The sequence below is a fragment of the Acipenser ruthenus genome, chromosome 4, assembly GCF_902713425.1.
Source record: "Acipenser ruthenus chromosome 4, fAciRut3.2 maternal haplotype, whole genome shotgun sequence".
NCBI classification, from domain to species: Eukaryota; Metazoa; Chordata; class Actinopteri; order Acipenseriformes; family Acipenseridae; genus Acipenser; species Acipenser ruthenus.
The window spans coordinates 69,770,424-69,789,346 of NC_081192.1; the positions used below are offsets into that span (position 1 = coordinate 69,770,424).

Genomic DNA, 18,923 nt, shown 5'->3' on the forward strand with positions numbered 1-18,923 from the left:
AATTATGTTTCCATTAAAATAGTGTTAATGAGTTAATAAATAAGAAATAGCAAGTAACCGTTAGTTAAGTAAGCAGTAACCCACAACAAGGTGTACGGGAAGACGTAGGCCTATCTTACACACACACAAGTGCAAAAAAATATCTTGCACCTTGTAGTGGGTCATTGCACTTATACAATTATTTATAAAAACACAGAACAAAAAACGTTTCTATCATAAACCTGGTTCCCTAAAATAGAAACGTAACCATTACCAAATGAGTATTTACCTCCTAAAGACCCAAATCCTGAATACTGTATACCAATGCTGCTCTTTGAGCCTGTGACGGTCATGACCCTGCCCCTGAGGGCACAAAGGTACTGCGCTCACAGGATCCCCGTGTCATTTTTCCTTCAAGCCTGCTGCAGTCATGGACGGAGCAACACCGAAGGTTAATGGTTACATTTCTATTTCAGGGAACCAGGGTTATGGTAATAATCCAACTTTCCCGTTCAAGTACGAAATTTAACTATTACCGAATGGGTGAGTGTACCAAAGCCGTCGCAAGGGCAAGATTGCAGACGACTGGAATGCTACAAGGCTAATCCAAAGGCTTCCCTGTGCATTATCATTCGGAACCGCAGTAACGAGTAACTAGGGTGAAAAAATCTGAGCGTTTCACCTCCATGCCTGTGTTGTAAGGGTAGACTGAGAAGCAGCCTTTAACACTCTAGTTCCAAAACCAGGGTTTTGAGGATCCAAGTCATTAAGTCGGTGGGATCTAGTAAAAGGTATCTGGAGTAGCCAACACCACTGCAATGCAAATGTCTCCAACAGATGCACCCTGGAAGTCCTTGAAGTTGCCATGCCCCTAGTGGAATGGGCAGTGAGCTTTTCTAGAGGGGGAAAGTTGGCCAGCTCATAGGCAGTCTTGACCGTGTCTGCTGTCCACTTGGATAGCCGCTACTTAGACAGGGCTTGACCATGGGACTTCGCCCCATAGCAGACAAAACATTGTTCGGACTGCCTCCAACTTCTCGTCAATACAGTACACCAGGGCCCGCACTGGGCAGAGTGTATGGAGCTGCCGCTCTCTGTAAAACTGGAAAGGAGGTGTATGGAAAGCCTCAAAATTCCAGATTGGTTGACAGATTGGAGATCATCTTCGGCAAAAAAGCAGGACTGGTCTTAGCGTAACCTTTGTTCTGGCCTCTGTAAAAATTAAAGCAGGATTTTGCCATCGATAATGCCTGCATCTCGGTCACCTGCTCAGCGAATGCAGGGGCTCAAATGGAGGCTTCATGTGTGCATTAAGCACCACATTTAGTCTCCAGCAAGGAACAATGTCCTTCATAGGTGGCTGAAACTGCCAAGCCCCTTAAATTGTCCCAAGTGAGCTCCAGGGAAGACCGAGTCATTAATGTAGAGGGAGATTTCCCCTCAAACAGGTCCTGCAATGGGGGCACCCGATTGGCGCATCCAGTAAAGGCACTCTGCATGGAGTGCAGGACGCGCCCTATAGCCTGGAGATCGCAGGTTCGAATCCAGGCTGTGTCACTGACCAGGAGTTCCTAGGGGGCAGCGCACAATTGGTTGAGCGCCGCCTGGGTAGGGAGGGCTTGGATAGGTAGGGGAATCCACGGTTCACTGCACACCAGCGACCCCTGTGGCCGTTAGGGCACCTACGGTTCTGCAGTGGAGCCATCAGATCTGTGTTGTCCTCCGGCACTATAGGGTTGGTGGCCTCGCTGTGGATCCGCAGTGCGAAAAATGACGGATTGGCAGGAGCACGTTTCGGAGGAAGCTTTGTGTTCGTGTTCCAGCCTCCGTTTCCCGAGTCACCCGGGGGTTGCAGAGGTGAACGGGGATACAAATAACAATTGGGCATTCCAAATTGGGGAGAAAACCGGGGTTTTAAAAAAAAAAAAAAAAGTCCAGCAAAAATTGCAGTATTACTGCCATGGGACAAGTTGTGGTGTCAAACAGACACCACGTCTGAAAGACGCCCCACTTGTACCTGTACTGGCAATGCATGGATGCTGCTCTGGCATTTTGTAGGGTGTCAATAGCCCTGTTGGACAGACCCAGGCCAGATGCCGTAAGGTCCCCCATGCATGACTGAGCAGGTCGCTGCGCTTCGGCAGTCTCCACATCTGGCCACTCAGGAGCTGCACCAGGGTTGAAAACCATACCTCTGATACTGTAACAAAGTTTAACTAAAATATAGGTCTATAAGCTGAAGTCCTGCCCATTCTCTATCTTGAAACTAAGCAAAAAGGCATTCAATTTGAGCCAAAAAACATTATAATAGCATTTTACCATTAAAGCTTATTATGCAAAAGGTGGGATACAAAAATGTTTAGAACACATTCAGTGATATCAGATCAATGTAATGGCTTATTCACATAAGTAACTTAGGGTTTTCCTAGATAAATTTGGACAGAATAACTTTATTCACAATGCTGAATATTTGCTCAGTCTCTGCATTACTGTGGGGTATTATCGTGTGGTTAGCATCACCATGACCAACGATGCAAACTTTGGTTGGCCTGTTGCTGGATAGGAGATCCTCCCTATCGTGTACCACACATTATCTGCCCTGTCTGAAAAAAGTATATCTTCTAAAATGTTCTCTACTTGGCATGCAACAAACTGTCACCTGATACCAAGTCAAATCTTCTGACAAAATACATCACACTCAAATTTGGCATTTGCCCTCTGACTGATGTCAGCCACTTCCGCATGTTTTAAGACCTCATCATGCACTGGCATTTTGGGCTGTGGCAGCAAATTACAAAAGGCAAGAGTGCTGGAGCATCTCGTCCAGCGTGGGACCAAACAACTGCCCTAGAGTGATCGGGGTGTCCAACATCGGTGCTTTGTCCCCGTCAAGCACGTGTGCCTGGGAAAACCAAAGCTGCCTACATGCAGCCACCAGTGCAGCCAGGTTTCCACCTACAGACTATCTGTTGAGCTTGGACACACAGAGCAGGTTTTTGTTAGCCAGGCACAGCTCATCCATCTGTTGTGGTGAGGGCCTGTGGTTTACAGACAGGGACCGCAACAAATGCGACTGGTAGGCTACCAGGATGCGGTTGTAGTTCCCTTGCTGTGCACCAAACGCACTGGCTGAATAAGCTCTTGAGGATCATCTCGGGAGACCCGGCACTGTTTGTTTGTTAGGGCAGGCAGCGTCCTTGGATAGGAGGCAAAAGACGACTTAACTGGCGGAAAATGGACCAGGCCCAGCTTCTCCACATCATGCACCCTATTGACCAGGAAATAGAAGCAGCTCTTGCCAGATGGTGCCAGGAAGATGATCTCAAAGTGAAAATCAGGGTGGATATGGGAAAGGCGGTAAGCTCATCATCGAAAAATCGACTGCCTTGTTTCCCCTGCTGTAGGCCAGGGCACCTGCAAGATTGCAGTAGCACTCTTGATTAGTGGTATAAGGTCTGCCGACAGTATTTAACACCGGGTCAGTTCTGGTTGCATAGTAGGAGGGGTAAATCAAGAGATCTACAAGTGCAGTCTAAACAGGTGGGTCTTGAGGAGGTGGCGAAAGGCTGTCAGAAACACAGCAGTTCTGAAGTTCTCCGGTAGCTGGTCCCACCACAGAGGGACTAGGGAAGAGAAGGAGTGGAGGATGGAGAGTGGAGGGAAGGCATGACCAGTTGGCCAGTAGAGGAGGAGCGGAGAGGGCGTGTAGGGAGACACGAGGGGTTGGAGGTAGGAGGGGGCAACGTGATGAAGAGAGCGGTAGGCAAGAACAAGGGTCTGGAATTGAATGCGAGCAGAGGTAGGTAGCAAGGGGAGAGTGCGAAGCAGAGGGATAGCATGAGAGTAGCGAGGTTCGGAGAAATTCTATTAAGGTTTTAAAAACGGTGCAAGGCAACCAATACGTATTTCTCATTTTTAGCAATTATGTAAAACTGATCGTTTTTTTTTGGTCTTCAGTAGTTACAATATTCAATGCAGTGTTGTCCTTGGAAGTCTTTAAGAGTAAAATTAAGAGAAAATGTCATACCCAGCCATTCTGGAAAAAGGGGAAGATTTTGGGATTCCATTATGCTTGAGATGAATTGCTCAATCTTTACATACTTTTTAAAGAGGAGACAATGATCTATACAGAGATACCAACGTATTTAGTAAGGGATGTGAGGAAAAATGGGCAATAAAATCCACACCCTGATAAATCATTTGTTGTTTCCATAATTTATTGGCAAAAACAAAACAAAAAAGGCTTCTGGATAAGATTTCCTTTCTGTTTCAGATGTTCACATAATCAAACAACCTACAAAAATGTACTAAACACAAGCATAACTTTTACCTTGCCTGAAGATTTTGGCTTCATTAGAAAAGCCATTATTCTTGATATAACATCATCATTTTTTCCAGACTTCTCAAGGTCCAGGGCACCACAGATGGTCTTCAATACAGCATTTGTATACCTATGAGAGATGCATACTTTTATATTTATGTTCATATATAAGTTACTATTCTTCTTGCTGCACATAACAGCATTGTACCAGTAAACTACAGTAATGTGTACAAACTATCTTTAAATGGATAATTATTTTGTCAGAAGATTACTTTCAGTATGCATTAATGAAAGTTAAACCAACTTTAAATCAGACCGAGTAATCAATACAGTTTTTACTGGAGAATCAGGACAAGAGTACCCAATACCTCAAAATACCACCAAAGTTAATTCCTGATGCCTTTCAGGTTTCTTCCAAAAGCAAGCTTTCCAGCAACTCACTTTTTCAGAATATCACGCTTTTTCTTGTACTGGTCACTTTCCTCTTCAAATGTAAACCCACTGAAAAGGCGGATATTTTTCTTTAAAGATGAAATCTAATGAGGGGAAAACAAACAAACAAAAAAAAAAAAAATCAGGATGGTACAGTTGCTCACAGATTTTGCCCCCCAACCCCCAACCCCCCTTCAGTTCAGGTACATTGTACACAAAAGCAAACACTGTTTGTGAATAGTTAGTATAATATTTAAATAAATAAAAGTACCGGTAACTTTTTATTTTTGAACTAGCATTTGGAGTGCAGGTTTGTGTACATTTCAGTATTAAGTTACTGTTAGGTCCTAAACTTCATTAGCAAAATATATATATAAAAAAAGTTTAGCAATTCAATTATCTAGTAGTCTATGTGTTAATGCTGATCGTGCTGTTTGTTCAGTAACTTGTTCAATGTGTCATTCCTGGCTTTGTTAGAGAAGAGAGCACTGTGCTGTTGTTACTGTGATATGCTGAAATAAAGTTGCTGAAAGTAATCAGACTGCATCCAGTTTCTTTGATTTCTTCAAACTTGTTCTTCACACCAGAGATTAGTTGCAATTGTGGTTACTGTATTGCTGCTAACAGCAAACACTATTCTTGATTATTTATTAACCATTTGCTATAACTAAATTTAAATAGATAGAATGAACGTATATAGGACAGGTCTACACGTATAGACAACATTCAGAGGGCATGTTAGGTACTAGAACGGAGATTTTCTTTCATCAAGCAGAATAAAATACATCAAGACTGTATTTACGTATTGTCCAGCGCACTGATTTGGAACAGTGATTAAACAGTTTGAAAGATAACATTTGTTCTTCACCAAACATTAACCCTTTGCAGTCCATTTATTAAGTGCGCGTCAGGTCCAATTTATTTTCACACGCGCAGTTAATTTTAGACGCGCTGTTTAAATTTTTTTTTTTTTCACAGTCAAACGGGTTTAAAAGGCCCTGCATATCAACAAAGCACTCACTAGGCATCTCCAGCCCCGTATTGACCAATCAGGTTAAAGGAAATCTTATTAGACCATTATCTATCTAATAATTTATAATGCCCTGACGTTAACTTAGCAACTACAATGTAGTATAAAGACTTCCTCCGAGATATAATATTTTTCACATATCCGACAGACCCCTGGAACCAATTCAAATTGGACATGAAAGGTTCTACTGTACTGTATTAAGAGATACTCAACTTTATCTATGCTATTCCTGGTACCCTGTTGGCGCCATGGTAGGTTGTAAGTGTCAAATCACTACCGAGTAGAACTACAGCGCATTATTTTATTTAAAAATGTTAGAGCACAACAGACCACAAATGGTTTCAGAGCGCTGTACAGAACATGAATATGCATACAAAAAACAGCACACAGCACGAAATATCAGTATCAAAGCATCTGACAATACATTCTCCCGACTGAATTAGCATATCTTATGAAAGACTGTTTTTAGTTTCTTTCTAAAAAGGGAGAATTCCAGAGGCAGAGCATTCCAAATCTGTGGACCAAGGACCGAAAAAAGTGCGAGCTCCAAAATGTTTTTGTTTAAAAACATGGCTGACACAGGGACATGGTGTGAGAGGACTCCTAGTATGATTATAAACCTTCAATCTCACACATAGTGAGGAAGTTGCTGACAGAGTGCTTTATGAATTAAGCACAGTAGTTTGAATTGTGCATGAAGCTCATTTGGGAGCCAATGTAAAGTTTGGGAAGTTGGGTCCCGACGACAATCGAGTCGAGCTGAGGCATTCTGAATGCCCTGGAGCAGTCTGGTTTGACACCGAGGCAGACCCACATACAGAGCGTTGCCATAGTCGAGACGAGATGTTACAAGGGCAATTAGAAGAGTAGCACAGTCTCTGTCAGAGAGAAATGGTTTTATCTTTTTAATTGTCCGTAGATGGAACATGCAAGTTTTTACTACTTGTTTTGTTGGAGGCAAAAATGACAGAGAATTGTCCAACACCAGACCCATACTCTTAGTCCTATTTACAAAATTGCAATTATTTAATCAACATGTTGGCTTCAAAGTGACAAATGTGTGGCAGCATTTTCAAATAGTTAAGATGAGGAAGTACGTCTAATTCAAAATGTCACTTCGACTTAAGTCAGCAAAAAATTTAAGCTAAAACACCAAAAACATACAGCAAAGTTCTCATTTACCATGCCGGTTTATTATTGCACCAAACTATTCAGTGAGTAGCCATTAAATTGCAAAGCATGCTTTTTCCCAGTGCTTTGTAGGTATACTAAGTAGAGTTTAGATAGTTTGCCATGTTGTCAGTATATGGAAATTATTATCGATACCGAATGATATCATACCAAAATATCGATATTGGTACCCACCCCTGCTGAACACACACACTACAAAAGTGTTCACAGAAAAATCAACACGGCTTTATTTTGCTCTCACTCGCTCAGATACAGACTTTGGCAGTCTGTATGCTAGCAATGAAGCTGCATGCTGAGCAATGCGGCAGCTGTAAACATGACAAACTTAAACAGCGTCTGCTCTCATCTCGCCTGCATGTAGTTGTAGCAGTAAGCATGTAGTTCTAAGAGTATTTGCTTATATATGGTCAGTACAATTATGTTAGATGGTAGTGTTAGGGACCTCCGACTCAACGTGAGCTGCCTTGTTTTTATGTATTTTTATGTATTGCATCGTTTCGGGTTTCAAATTTTTCTCTATATAATCACCTGCGAGACTGCAACCCTAATGGAAATAGCCTAGCGACCCCAAATGGGGTGGCAACCCATAGGTTGAGAACCACTGCTCTAACACACAGTAAAAAGTCTGCCATGAGCTCCCAAAAATGCAGCCGGCTTAGTGCTGAGATTGCCGACACTTCTTATAGGGCTGTCCAAAACTTTTTCCTCATTGATGGTCCAGGACTCTAAACTTGGAAAACTGGCAAGTGAGACATCATTGGTTAAAGTGAAAATGTTGGCAGACCCAATTAAGGTAAAAAGTCTTAAATGTTATGGTACACACATTCTGGTTCTTCATTTATTAAAGTTTTGACAATTATTTAAACAAGAAACAAACACTAAAAGCCACAAACAGATTTTTTTTCTGTCTAAAAGAACAAACAAAAAAGGCATGGCAAAAGAATTCACAAAAGTAAAATTCCAGAAAGATCGATTTGCAGCAGTTCTGGTTTCTGATTAATAATGTCCCAGGCATGTATGATGAAGCAGAATCTGTGCAAGTCGAAGCCACATTTCCCCGAATTAGCTGGTACTTTGAGAATGTTTAGGCAATCGCTGTGCTGACGGAAACAACATCTACAGAAGGTATGAATGACATCAGCACAAAACAAGCCAGGTTTATTCACCTTAAAATCATAAAAAGAACAGAATTGACAGAACTGGGCGGTGCAAGCCATCGGAAGACACGTCATATCACACTGGACATTTTCATCAATATGTTCCATAAGTTTACCAACTAAAGCAACACCATTTTCTGTCAAATATTTACGATTAAGATTGTCTGTATTAGGCAGTGTTTTAGCTGATGGACATACAGTACTGTTGCAAGACATGCCTCTCTGCAATAAACAGTGTCTGTCCAGCAAAGCACAGCGCTCTGACAAACTAACACGGTCATTCTGCGCTTTCTTTTTATTAAAGCATGTGTAAAAGCAGGATAAATGAATTGCTGGTCTCTCAGTTCACTTTCTTGTTTAAGTTTAACGTGTCGCTTATTTTTCAGTATGTTCTTTCAGCGAGAACATGTACCTCAACGCAGCAGTATTTGCAGCGCTATGCATCCTCTGTCTCATCTGACCCACTTCTGCTATTTTTGCTTTTTGTATACTTCGAAACATTTGTTCTTTTGAATATTCTGAGTAACTGAGTTACATTCTCAGGTATTTTAATTTAGTTTTTGATCAAGCTAGTAGTTACTACGCCCAGCAATTGCCACAATAAAATCAGACTTTGATTGGCCAACATAATTATTATTATTATTATTATTTGTTTATTTAGCAGACGCCTTTATCCAAGGCGACTTACAGAGACTCGGGTGTGTGAACTATGCATCAGCTGCAGAGTCACTTACCATTACGTCTCACCCGAAAGACGGAGCACAAGGAGGTTAAGTGACTTGCTCAGGGTCACACAATGAGTCAGTGGCTGAGCCGGGATTTGAACCGGGGACCTTCTGGTTACAAGCCCTTTTCTTTAACCACTGGACCACACAGCCTCCTAATAATCCGGTGACAATGCGTTTGTGAAGTGACAGAGAATATCAGAGTAAAAATAAAACAGCATTTTAATCAAAATATTGTGTATTTGCTAGAAAATAGTACCAGGAAAATATTGAATAGACAAAAATCGGGTATAAATCAGTAAAAACCGACATGCTTGCTCTGCTTTCCATGACAGAACACTAAGCTCTAGGAAAGTGGTAAGTGAAGTCCTGCTTTCGTGTCATTTCTTAAAAGTTCATCAACATAATTAATATCAAAGTTTACGCGAGGGGAGCCGATTTCTTTAAGCAGATTTAATACGATCAGCTAGTAGTAGTGAAATTTAAAATGACTTTCTTTTACTCAGGTCATTTGAAGTTGAAAAAATACCCGTCCACAATGTCAGAACTACCATTAATTCCCAGGTCCATGTTTTCCAGTTTTCCACAGCAGGAAATACAACGCAGAGTATGAGCCTGCTAACATTCTGAAGCTTGCACCTCACACAAAGCAGGTGTATTACCTGCATGATAAAAAGATATGGTGCTGCACAAGTCAGACGGAGAAGCACGCGTCCCGGGGACGCCAACACCGGCAAATGTGAGAGTCCTGACAAACCCTGCGTGTGTAAAAGACGTGGGTCCCCACGGCCCAAAGAGCCTTGTTCATTGTACAAAACATATTTCGGTCCAGTTTATTGTTTTCTCTGTATAGTTTGGTTTGGAATTTTATGGCAATGTTGGTTTCAGTCAGGTTTGTGAAATTATAACCATTGCATCCCTAGTAGAAAATGCAGGAAAGACTTTTTTGCAGAGTAACAAATTGTTGGAATAGTTTAGCACAGCTATAACAGCTAAAACACTAGGAAAAAAAAAAACAATCCAGTTTTGACCTATAGCATACATATGCTTGAAAAGTACTAGCCTCAATCTGTCATAAACAGGACTTGCACACAATAAAGGAGTTAAAGAAAGTCTTACCGTGCCTGGTCGGTTATAGAGTAGTTTATGTAAAGGTTTAAGGTTTGCTGCTTTCATCTTTCCCACGAAGAGCTGTATTCTCTCTATATCACCCAGTTTTTCACCTTTTCCTGAAGAAATAAAATTAATGACATCGTATTTCCTAATTTTCTATACAAAACAAATTTCCAGTTGATTAGGAACAATTTTTATAAACTATCCATGCCATGTAGTTTTGGCATCAATTTGTTTAAGCTAACATTTACAACATTTTCCTTTTAAAATGTACCTGGTACTAGATTACATTATTTTCTTGTCATTTGGTTTTCTTGCGACTAACCAACCGGCGGCTTCCCCGAATGACTGACATGTTTTGCAACCAGTAAGATGCTAGATACTGTTCACGTGAAATGACCTAGGAAGTGCAAGTATAACAGGCAAGGCAAGCTACCTTTCTTTTACCTAATGCAGTACCAGATGTCAAATTTTAAAATAAAAATACATGTTTGGGATATACGTTTTTCACATTTGAGACCTACATTGTACATTTAAGTGCATGGCAGGTAAGTGTAAATGCATTTTCTACCTAACTGCTTTAAACTTAGAAGTAATAGCCAGAGTATTTGGTCCTAACTCAGTGATGAGATTTATTAACTTTTACGCTTAGTTTCATAGTGCATATAGATACATGACATGTACTGTAAGAGAGTGAATTGGGTCACAGAATCCACAGATATCGAACTACATTTTACTGACAAACACCCTGAACAATTCTAAAGAAGAAAAAAAAGGCCAAACTGTAATTAAGCCATTCTTAAGGAATTGCAGGCCAGAGAAATTAAGTGCATCTTTGATTTTAATATCAATTTTGACAAATCCAGCTGTCTGACACTTAAATATAGAGAAATGAATGGCTACAATTTTAATTCATTTTAGCCACACTGATCTGTAAGTTGAGTGTAATTAATATCTTACCCTGTACAATGGAAAGCGGTCCCTTGGTAGGTTGAACCATTTGGAGGGCTAGCCTCTTCACTGTCTTCTTTACTCTCTTGCCTTCAACTATGAGGCTTTTTTCTGTAATAAATAAACAAAATACAGACATAAAAAAAAAAAAAAATACTAATCTAACTTGACGTGTTGTGCAGGAGGTCTCAAACATACTATAAGCTTACTTGACTGCAGTAGAAAAACTGCCACTCACTAAATTTAGCTCCCAGATTGTGCTAATAAAAAAGAATGGTATGGAAAAATCTAAAATACAGGACAATGCGTTTGCTGTGGTGTATTTAATATAGTAAACAACAGAAGGAATTCAGTAAAACAAACTTGTTCTTACTAAACAAATAAAACAGTAGCATGCTCTCAGATCAGGACTTCACTAACAGAGTATGCAAGCTGCAGCATGCTATTTCCCATATTACAACATACACAATTAAAAGGTGCACTCACCAATTCCATATACAACAATTGAAAAATATCCAAAATAAACATGCCGGGTTCATTATGTTATCAGCTGCATTGATTAACCATTCAGCAGAATGAAGCAACAAACAAGTGAGAACAAAAATTAAAGTTACTATTTTAGTATCACTTTAGCAAGTTGTTATATATTTAAGCAGTTGAATATGGTAGCAAATCAACTTGTTCCTAAAGTGGCACCCAATAATTGGATTTGGCAACCAATTTTATTTTGGCCTAGGAACCATTGGCTCTTAAAGCAAAAAGTTTGTCTTGAGCCCTGTTTCTAGTATGGGGCATGTTACAATAAAATAAAAACAAAGAATGCCTGAAAGCAACATATAAGCAGCCATGGGACACTTGAACATACAGGCCTATTTGATGAATGCTTCTCCAAACTACTGTATTACAGTATAGCATTGTAACTACCACATACTGTACTAATGTGGCATCACCAAAAACACACATTTGCATATCTGATCTCAGGTGGACTAAGAGAGGGTAATTCTGGTTACCTTTCTCCTCCTCCTCCTCCTCCTCTTCTTCCTCCTCCTCTTCTCCCTCTGATGCTTCTTCCCTTTCTATTTCCTTGTCTGTGGCTGACAGGCTTTTTGGCTTTTTAGTTGCCCCTTCCATCTTTTTCTCTCCTGTCTCCGTGTTCAAACTTGTATCTCCATCACCAGACATGACTGCAATCTGATTAAGACAAACCATTTTATATATTTTTTTCACAGGTTTGTGCAAGAACAAAAATACATCAAAAATGTATTTAACTAAAATAGATTCTGTCATAAATCACAAGCTTTTCCCAAATACATTTTTTCTATATCTGTTTAATTAAAAGTATTCAGAACACTTTTACGGCTTAACATGATTAATATCTAACGTTGATAAAGACCAGCCAAATTTTGGAACAGTATTTGGAAGTGATAAGCTTGTTACCATTTGTTTTCAATTTAAGCACATTATAAGCCAAGTTAAGCAGGTTTTTTGTAGAGCTTAACGTGATCATAGTGTGTATGTTAATGAAAACCCCAGATTTTTAAGGATAGTATTGACAAGTGCTAGGCTTGCCATTTGCCAAGTTTTTCAGGATTTGGTTTGAATTGTATGTTACGGTCTGACTTTGGGCAAAGCCCAAAATAAAAATTAAAATAACTTATTTCGGGCTTTGCCCAGGCAAACCGCGGTCTGCCCACTGCTTCTCGGGCAGAGTCCGAATCAATCTCTCTGTTCTTTCATTCCTGTTCTGAGTGACAGGCAGACCTTCGGAACAAGGAATTAACATGAGAAACCCCACGGACACTTGCACAGTACCATCGGCAACAGCCGGAAAGGAAATCGGGATATATATATATATAACCAATGGTTGCACTTCGGAACAATATTACCTGCAACATCAGAACAAAAATTAAACATGAGCAACCCCATGACACTTGCAATCCGCGAATTGCCCAGTTTCGGGATTTGCACGTAACATATATACATTAAGCGCTTTTATACATTATTAGGCGTTTTAGGATGTCCCACAAAAGAGTAAGTAAAGGCATGGTTCCGCCTTTAAGAATAATTCAGGAAACTGCAATTGTTAACGCAACTAAAAATGAGAATTCAAACCAGTAATTTGAATATAATTCAATTTGCTGAATATGCTGTGCATGAAAATATGTGAGACAAGACTGCAGTCATGCCTAATTCTGCATTATTTTGAGATATGCGCATGCGTTAGCGTTTCATTGAATTTTGTCTGTGATTATGTTATTAATTTATTCATTTCCATGGTTTAAATATGAACTTTCAGTATCACAGATCAAGTGAAAAGGAAATTAACACATCAGTTATTATTTTCCTTTGCTAGCCCACTTTTTGTTGACATAGATGTAAAATGACCAGACGTCCCGTTTTGGACAGGACAGTCCCACTTTTGGAACACTGGTCCCAGTGCTGTGTAACTACAGTAGGTAAGTTATTGCAACTGAAGGGAAGGTTGAACGACCAGTAGCATTAAACAGCGACTGTACAGCGCCGTGCAAATCTGGAGAATTACTGAACAGTCAACATTCATATCTGCAATCAATCACAGAGAATTGCAGGCAGGTTTATCTACTCACTGTTGCTAAAACAAACTGGTGACTATCCTGGTCTGAATCCTCACTCTCGCTGCCTGAAGAGGTTAGACTACGGTAGCATAACATTAACGGCATACAGGTACCACTGTATTGTGTTGGAATTATTCTCATCCATGATATTTGTATATCTGAGCAACTTTGCTTCATGTGTAGCTATGGGCGACAATTGTGGAGATCAACCCTGTCATGTCACATTACCGTGCCATGTTTACAAAACAGTGCACTGAAGCTTGTCATGCTTTGAACACTGTGAATTAAAATAGCCCATCACAACAATAGGAGGGGCTGTAAAATGTGACAGAAGTATAGTGCTACAATAGTTATTGTAAGTACTTGAAAACCTGATTAAAAATAAAATGTCTAAAACTTTTATGAATGGAGTATTCGTTATCTTTTCAAGATGGCGGATGCTGCACACAGATTCAGCTGAAATGAAACCTCAAAAAGGTGTGGGGTTACTTTACAAACCCCGGTGAATTAAATTAAATATGTAAGAAATAACTTTCTTATCACAGCACAAACTCTTTGTTGGAACACCTTAAGAGAAAACATCCCCAGGTGTTTGTCTGCAGCCCAGAAGGTGAGCCAGGCAAGGAAGACCTTACACAGTGTGTAACCTGCCTGACTTTTACTAACTGTCTTCAAATATATTTAAAAAAATGTACTTACTGCCATTCTATCTCTGCTTAATCTCTCATTAGTTTAAAACAGAAAAGCTTAGTGAAGTGCATTAACCACCCAGCTGCCCATTTATTTTGTCAATTTCCATGTCCTTTTTTTTGTGCAGTTTTTTTTTCATTCTTAGCCCTCAAATAAGCAATTTGGACAGTTTAAAACAATTTGCCTTATTTTTAAAAACACACTTTTTGTTATGAAACACAAATATTATTTCAATAGAACTTAAATAACAATTAGTTTACAGTGCTATGCATTATGACAATATAAAATCACAAAATAACAAACTTATACATTGTATAAAAAAAAGGGATCACATTCGTCGCAATTGCATACACAATAATCAGTCGGCTGGCAACTGGTTAATTACTTGACGTGTATATCTGACAAATGATACAGGCTGTCAAGTAACTGGATTAATGCGGGGTGTAAGCAGTTAGTATTTGTTTTGGATCACTCAACAGACCCATAATCAACGTCCTTGAAATTCTTACTTTTATAATCAAAATAGCTTGGGATGCTGAGAAACTTCAGCTATTAGTAGCTCCTACATGTTGATGGATATTCGAGTTCATCAAGACAAGACGTATCCCACACCTTGAACCTGATTGGCTAGACCCAGATTTGCCGCTGAGGGAAAATGCTTGAGCAGCAAAATATTGCTCGCCGAACGATATTTTGCTGTTTTAAAATTCTGCCGCTGCCACACTTTTCTGCAACGTAATTTTTTTGCCGAGGTGAGCGATATGTGTGGCATTTTGTCGCTCCCCGCTAGCGATGCCGCTCATATGTGTCCTAGGCTTTAAGCCTGGGACAGACAGGCGCGGCGCGGCACGCGAGGCATTTTGCGGCCTGTATCGCTGCCATTGCTTTCATATGGTGTTGGATAGATCAGCGCAGGACGATACCGCTAGTCCTGCGGTGAGGCTGAGCAGTACCACTCAAATCGAATCCAAAGTGTTTTTTTCTGGCTGCCGCGCGGTACTGTCAGTGGATTAACCAATCACAACAGCTGCTTGCCAGGAAAAATCATGAATGAAACTGTTGTCTACAGAGGTGTCCAAACACCCTGAATTGTTTGATCACTCCCATATTTCATAAAAGGTCAGGCAAGTCAGTATTTTACACATCACTCCTGATAAGCATCCTTCCTACCTTTTTTATTATTTCTGTAGTGCACTATTTTTACTAAATAACTGGCTGTAAAAGGATATATTTTCTAATACTTTAGTCGTAGGCTGCTTGCTGTCAGCAACATATTGTACATTTCTTTGCCAAGCTCAGATCGCTCATTTCATACACCTGCATATGACAGAAAAACAAAGTTGAAAAACAAACCACTTTTATTAGTAGATTATACGGGGGCTTTACAGTTATGGCCAAAAGTTATGTTATATCTGCATCCTAATATTCTACTAGGTGATGCAAAACATTTGGCCATATATGTAAATTATATTCGAGTACATAGCCTACGGTGTGGTACTGACAACTACTGTACCGCGTAGTGAACACCGCTCCTGTGTGTCCGGGTGCAGACTAGCGGTACCACACCGTATATATTAGTTTAAAAGAAATTACTATATTTAACATGTTTTAAGCCAACACGTATCACTTAAAACAGAAAGGTACCTGTTAAAAATGTTAATTGTATGATGCCATTTCTTGCCTTGTCTATGCAGTTGTTTCACTACCAATCCATGATACATTTTTCAGTGCCAATCAATAATGACTGAGTCTCACGACAATCCGAAAACTTAAGCTTGATCCATGTCTCAGCTTTTACTGTCGACTCAAAAAAATAAACCCCAGCCATGATCAGCAAAGAAAAAATAATGCCTTGCTATCTAATTCAGATTGTCAGAAAACACCTTCTCATGATCATTGATTGTACAGAAAAACTGCATAGACTAAAAGTAATGGAACAGGCAGGACATTTCATTATGCAGTTATTTTTAAGTGATACCTGACAGTTTACAGCATGCTAAAGGGAGAATGTGGAAATACAACTATTCTGAGAAACTTAAGCGTTTACTGACCTGGACTACTATTTATCATAGTTAAATACTTCAGAAAGAAATTCCTGTTTGTGCAATCAGGGCAGCTTCAAAACAACACTCAGTAAAGCTGATTATCTGGGAACAGGTGGGGAAGCTTATGGGTGATGCAGTGGGCTTCATTTATTGCAGTCGAGACACATTTCATCATTTTTTGGCTTAACAGATAATATAAAATGTATGTCGTTTTTAATAGTAGAATGTGGAGGATAGCATAGAGATAGAGAAAGAGACTTTGTATGTGGAAATCAGAGAAGATGCAGTTTCTTAAGTAGAAAAGGGACTAGATTTGCAGCAGTAATCAGCATTTTTTTTGTGAATTGTTAATCTCGGAAATTGATATTATTGAATTGCTCCTGTGTAATGTAATATGTGTGTGTGTGTGTGTGTGTGTGTGTGTGTAAATAATTACAAATACCATGATAAATGTATTCACATAAAAGTTTTGAAAAGTAAATGATTCGACTCAGAATATCTCCATGAGTCTCTGCATTCACTTTATAGATAAAACATTGCCAAAGTGAAAATAAAAACCCGTAGCTTGTAAATTGTATGTTATTCACAATATGTCAATACTGTCCCAGTTTAAGGACTAGAAAATCTGGTCACCTTATATGTTTGGGCTTTGAAATATGTGCTACATAGCCCCACGTGACTCATGTAATTGTATATGTATTAGAAACTAAAATTAAAGGTCGGCATATTTAAAATCATCAAAACGTATTAATCCATCGCTTTTTCCCGCATACACTAAACATATATGCGTAATACGAGTAGATAGAAATAACACTAGTACAATATAATATTTTTCAATGGAGTATTTCTTTTTTGGAAAAAGCCCAAATCACATGTACACAGCACACGTATTTCGCAGCTCGATCTTTAATCAGTTTAAAACTATGTGAGGAAATGGGTATTCATTTCAGCTATTTTGTGCTTTGAAACTTGTTTTTAATCAAGTAAGTAATCACACGGACAAAATGCAACGAAACTCTGACGCATGCGCATATCTCAAGGTAATGCAAAATTCAGTACGACACCAGCACCATGTTGTCATAACTTATGACAAGCAAAGACACTACCGGTTTTGGTGCTCGGACACAAACAACATTGGAGTGTCCATGCATTGTTAAAACTGACAATGTAAATACATAAACAAGAGGCATTGATCCAAAAACAACAATAACATTCAAGATGAACATTTAAATTAATCAAATAGTGTCTGTGCAACACCGTTATATTACACGGCCTGTGTCATTTTGAAAAGGAGACAGGCTTCTCTTATACGACCCCGCCTCCTTCTGCAAAATATTTAATAAGGATATTCACTACTTACCAGTGAAACGCAATATAGCAAATGATACACCTTTTCAAATAACGTGTGCTTGTTGTGGCTACTATCCCCGTAGGCTTAGATTAAACAAAGTAACTCTCCTAAACACTAAATTCAGGAACCAACAAAAACCCAGTTACTTGCTTGCACTTCTCATAATTTCAAAATGGCGGTTTACAAAGGAGGCGGGAAGACATAACCTATTCGAGAGGAGGGGAGGGAGTGGGGGTGGGGGAGAGAAATGACACAAAATGTACGAATGAGCGGGAAAATCTGAGGCAACAGCCGACGCAAAAGGCGTCCAGCTTTTGGATTTGTTGAAATAAGATATGAACATTGTCCCGTATTCCTTCCAATTGTATTTTATAAAAAAAAATAAAAAATGAACTACGTAAAATTAAATCGTTTTTCATTTTTTGATTTTGAGCAGAGAAAAAAAAAAATAGATTTATTTTTCGATTTTTAAATATATTATAAAAAAATATGATTTTGGTTTGTTTGACCACTTTTGATATTATTTGTTGTAATCAAATGTTTTTTTTTTATTTTTTTTAAATGAAACCAATAATAATCAATTTATCAAAAAAAGTTTCCCCTGTGCACTCAGCTCTGATTCATGGCTCATGCGAAAATATTCTACAGAAATAATTTCTATAAAATTTCAATAGAAGTGTAAAGAAATTCTATATATAAAAACGGGCCAATTTCCTATTACTTTCTAGAATACCTATAGTTTTCTATAAGAACTTTCTAGAATATTCTTCTATATATAATATTCTATAAAACCTAAGATATTTCACAGATGTTCTCTAGCATTTCCAGTAAATATCCAACACATATGTAGTATACATTTTCTGAAGAAAAATATAGAAGTTTAAAATAAATTACTATATTTTGCTGTAAGTATTAAGTATCAAGGCTTTATAATATTGTATCGAAAACAACTTGTTATCTTGTTCAAGTCATGCCAACAGTAACACAATTTACAATTTAAGCAAGTTACTGGTGCTAATGTGCTGGTGCTAATGTGCTGGTACAGTATAAACTTGCCATAACATTATCAATAATAAAACAATAACAACAGTAGATGAGATGGAGGTGAGATTCCTTCACTGCTTTTCAGCATAGCCCCCTCATACACTTGCTTCAGTTTGAATTTGATAAGGATCCAGCAGACATCTTGGTTCCCCATCCAGCCAGAGATGGATCTTTGAATAAAAAGCAGTCACCGGGGGCTAGGTCAATTTATTTTCAAATGATGAAAAAGTCAGTGGCTGGATGGGGAACTAAGAATTCGATTCCTTTCTGCTCGTATAGCTTCATTAAAGTGAAGCAAGT

At 39.0% G+C, this 18,923-nt stretch overlaps 1 protein-coding gene across 2 annotated transcripts in view; it reads right to left on the reverse strand.

The window, feature by feature from the left end:
- dek (DEK proto-oncogene) overlaps positions 1–18,923 on the reverse strand; it is a 32,363-nt gene that overhangs the window by 12,783 nt on the left and 657 nt on the right. The window contains exons 1-6 of one of the 2 annotated variants that reach the window (XM_034000668.3): positions 17,589–17,801; positions 11,910–12,090; positions 10,909–11,010; positions 9,955–10,064; positions 4,742–4,836; positions 4,310–4,430 (exon numbers count right to left, since the gene is read on the reverse strand). In XM_034000668.3, the coding sequence (XP_033856559.2) occupies positions 4,310–4,430; positions 4,742–4,836; positions 9,955–10,064; positions 10,909–11,010; positions 11,910–12,081 (600 nt within the window). In that variant the 5' untranslated portion in view covers positions 12,082–12,090; positions 17,589–17,801. Of the gene's footprint in view, positions 1–4,309; positions 4,431–4,741; positions 4,837–9,954; positions 10,065–10,908; positions 11,011–11,909; positions 12,091–17,588; positions 17,802–18,923 lie in introns of those variants that run through there. The other variant, XM_059022712.1, reaches the window with a different exon arrangement.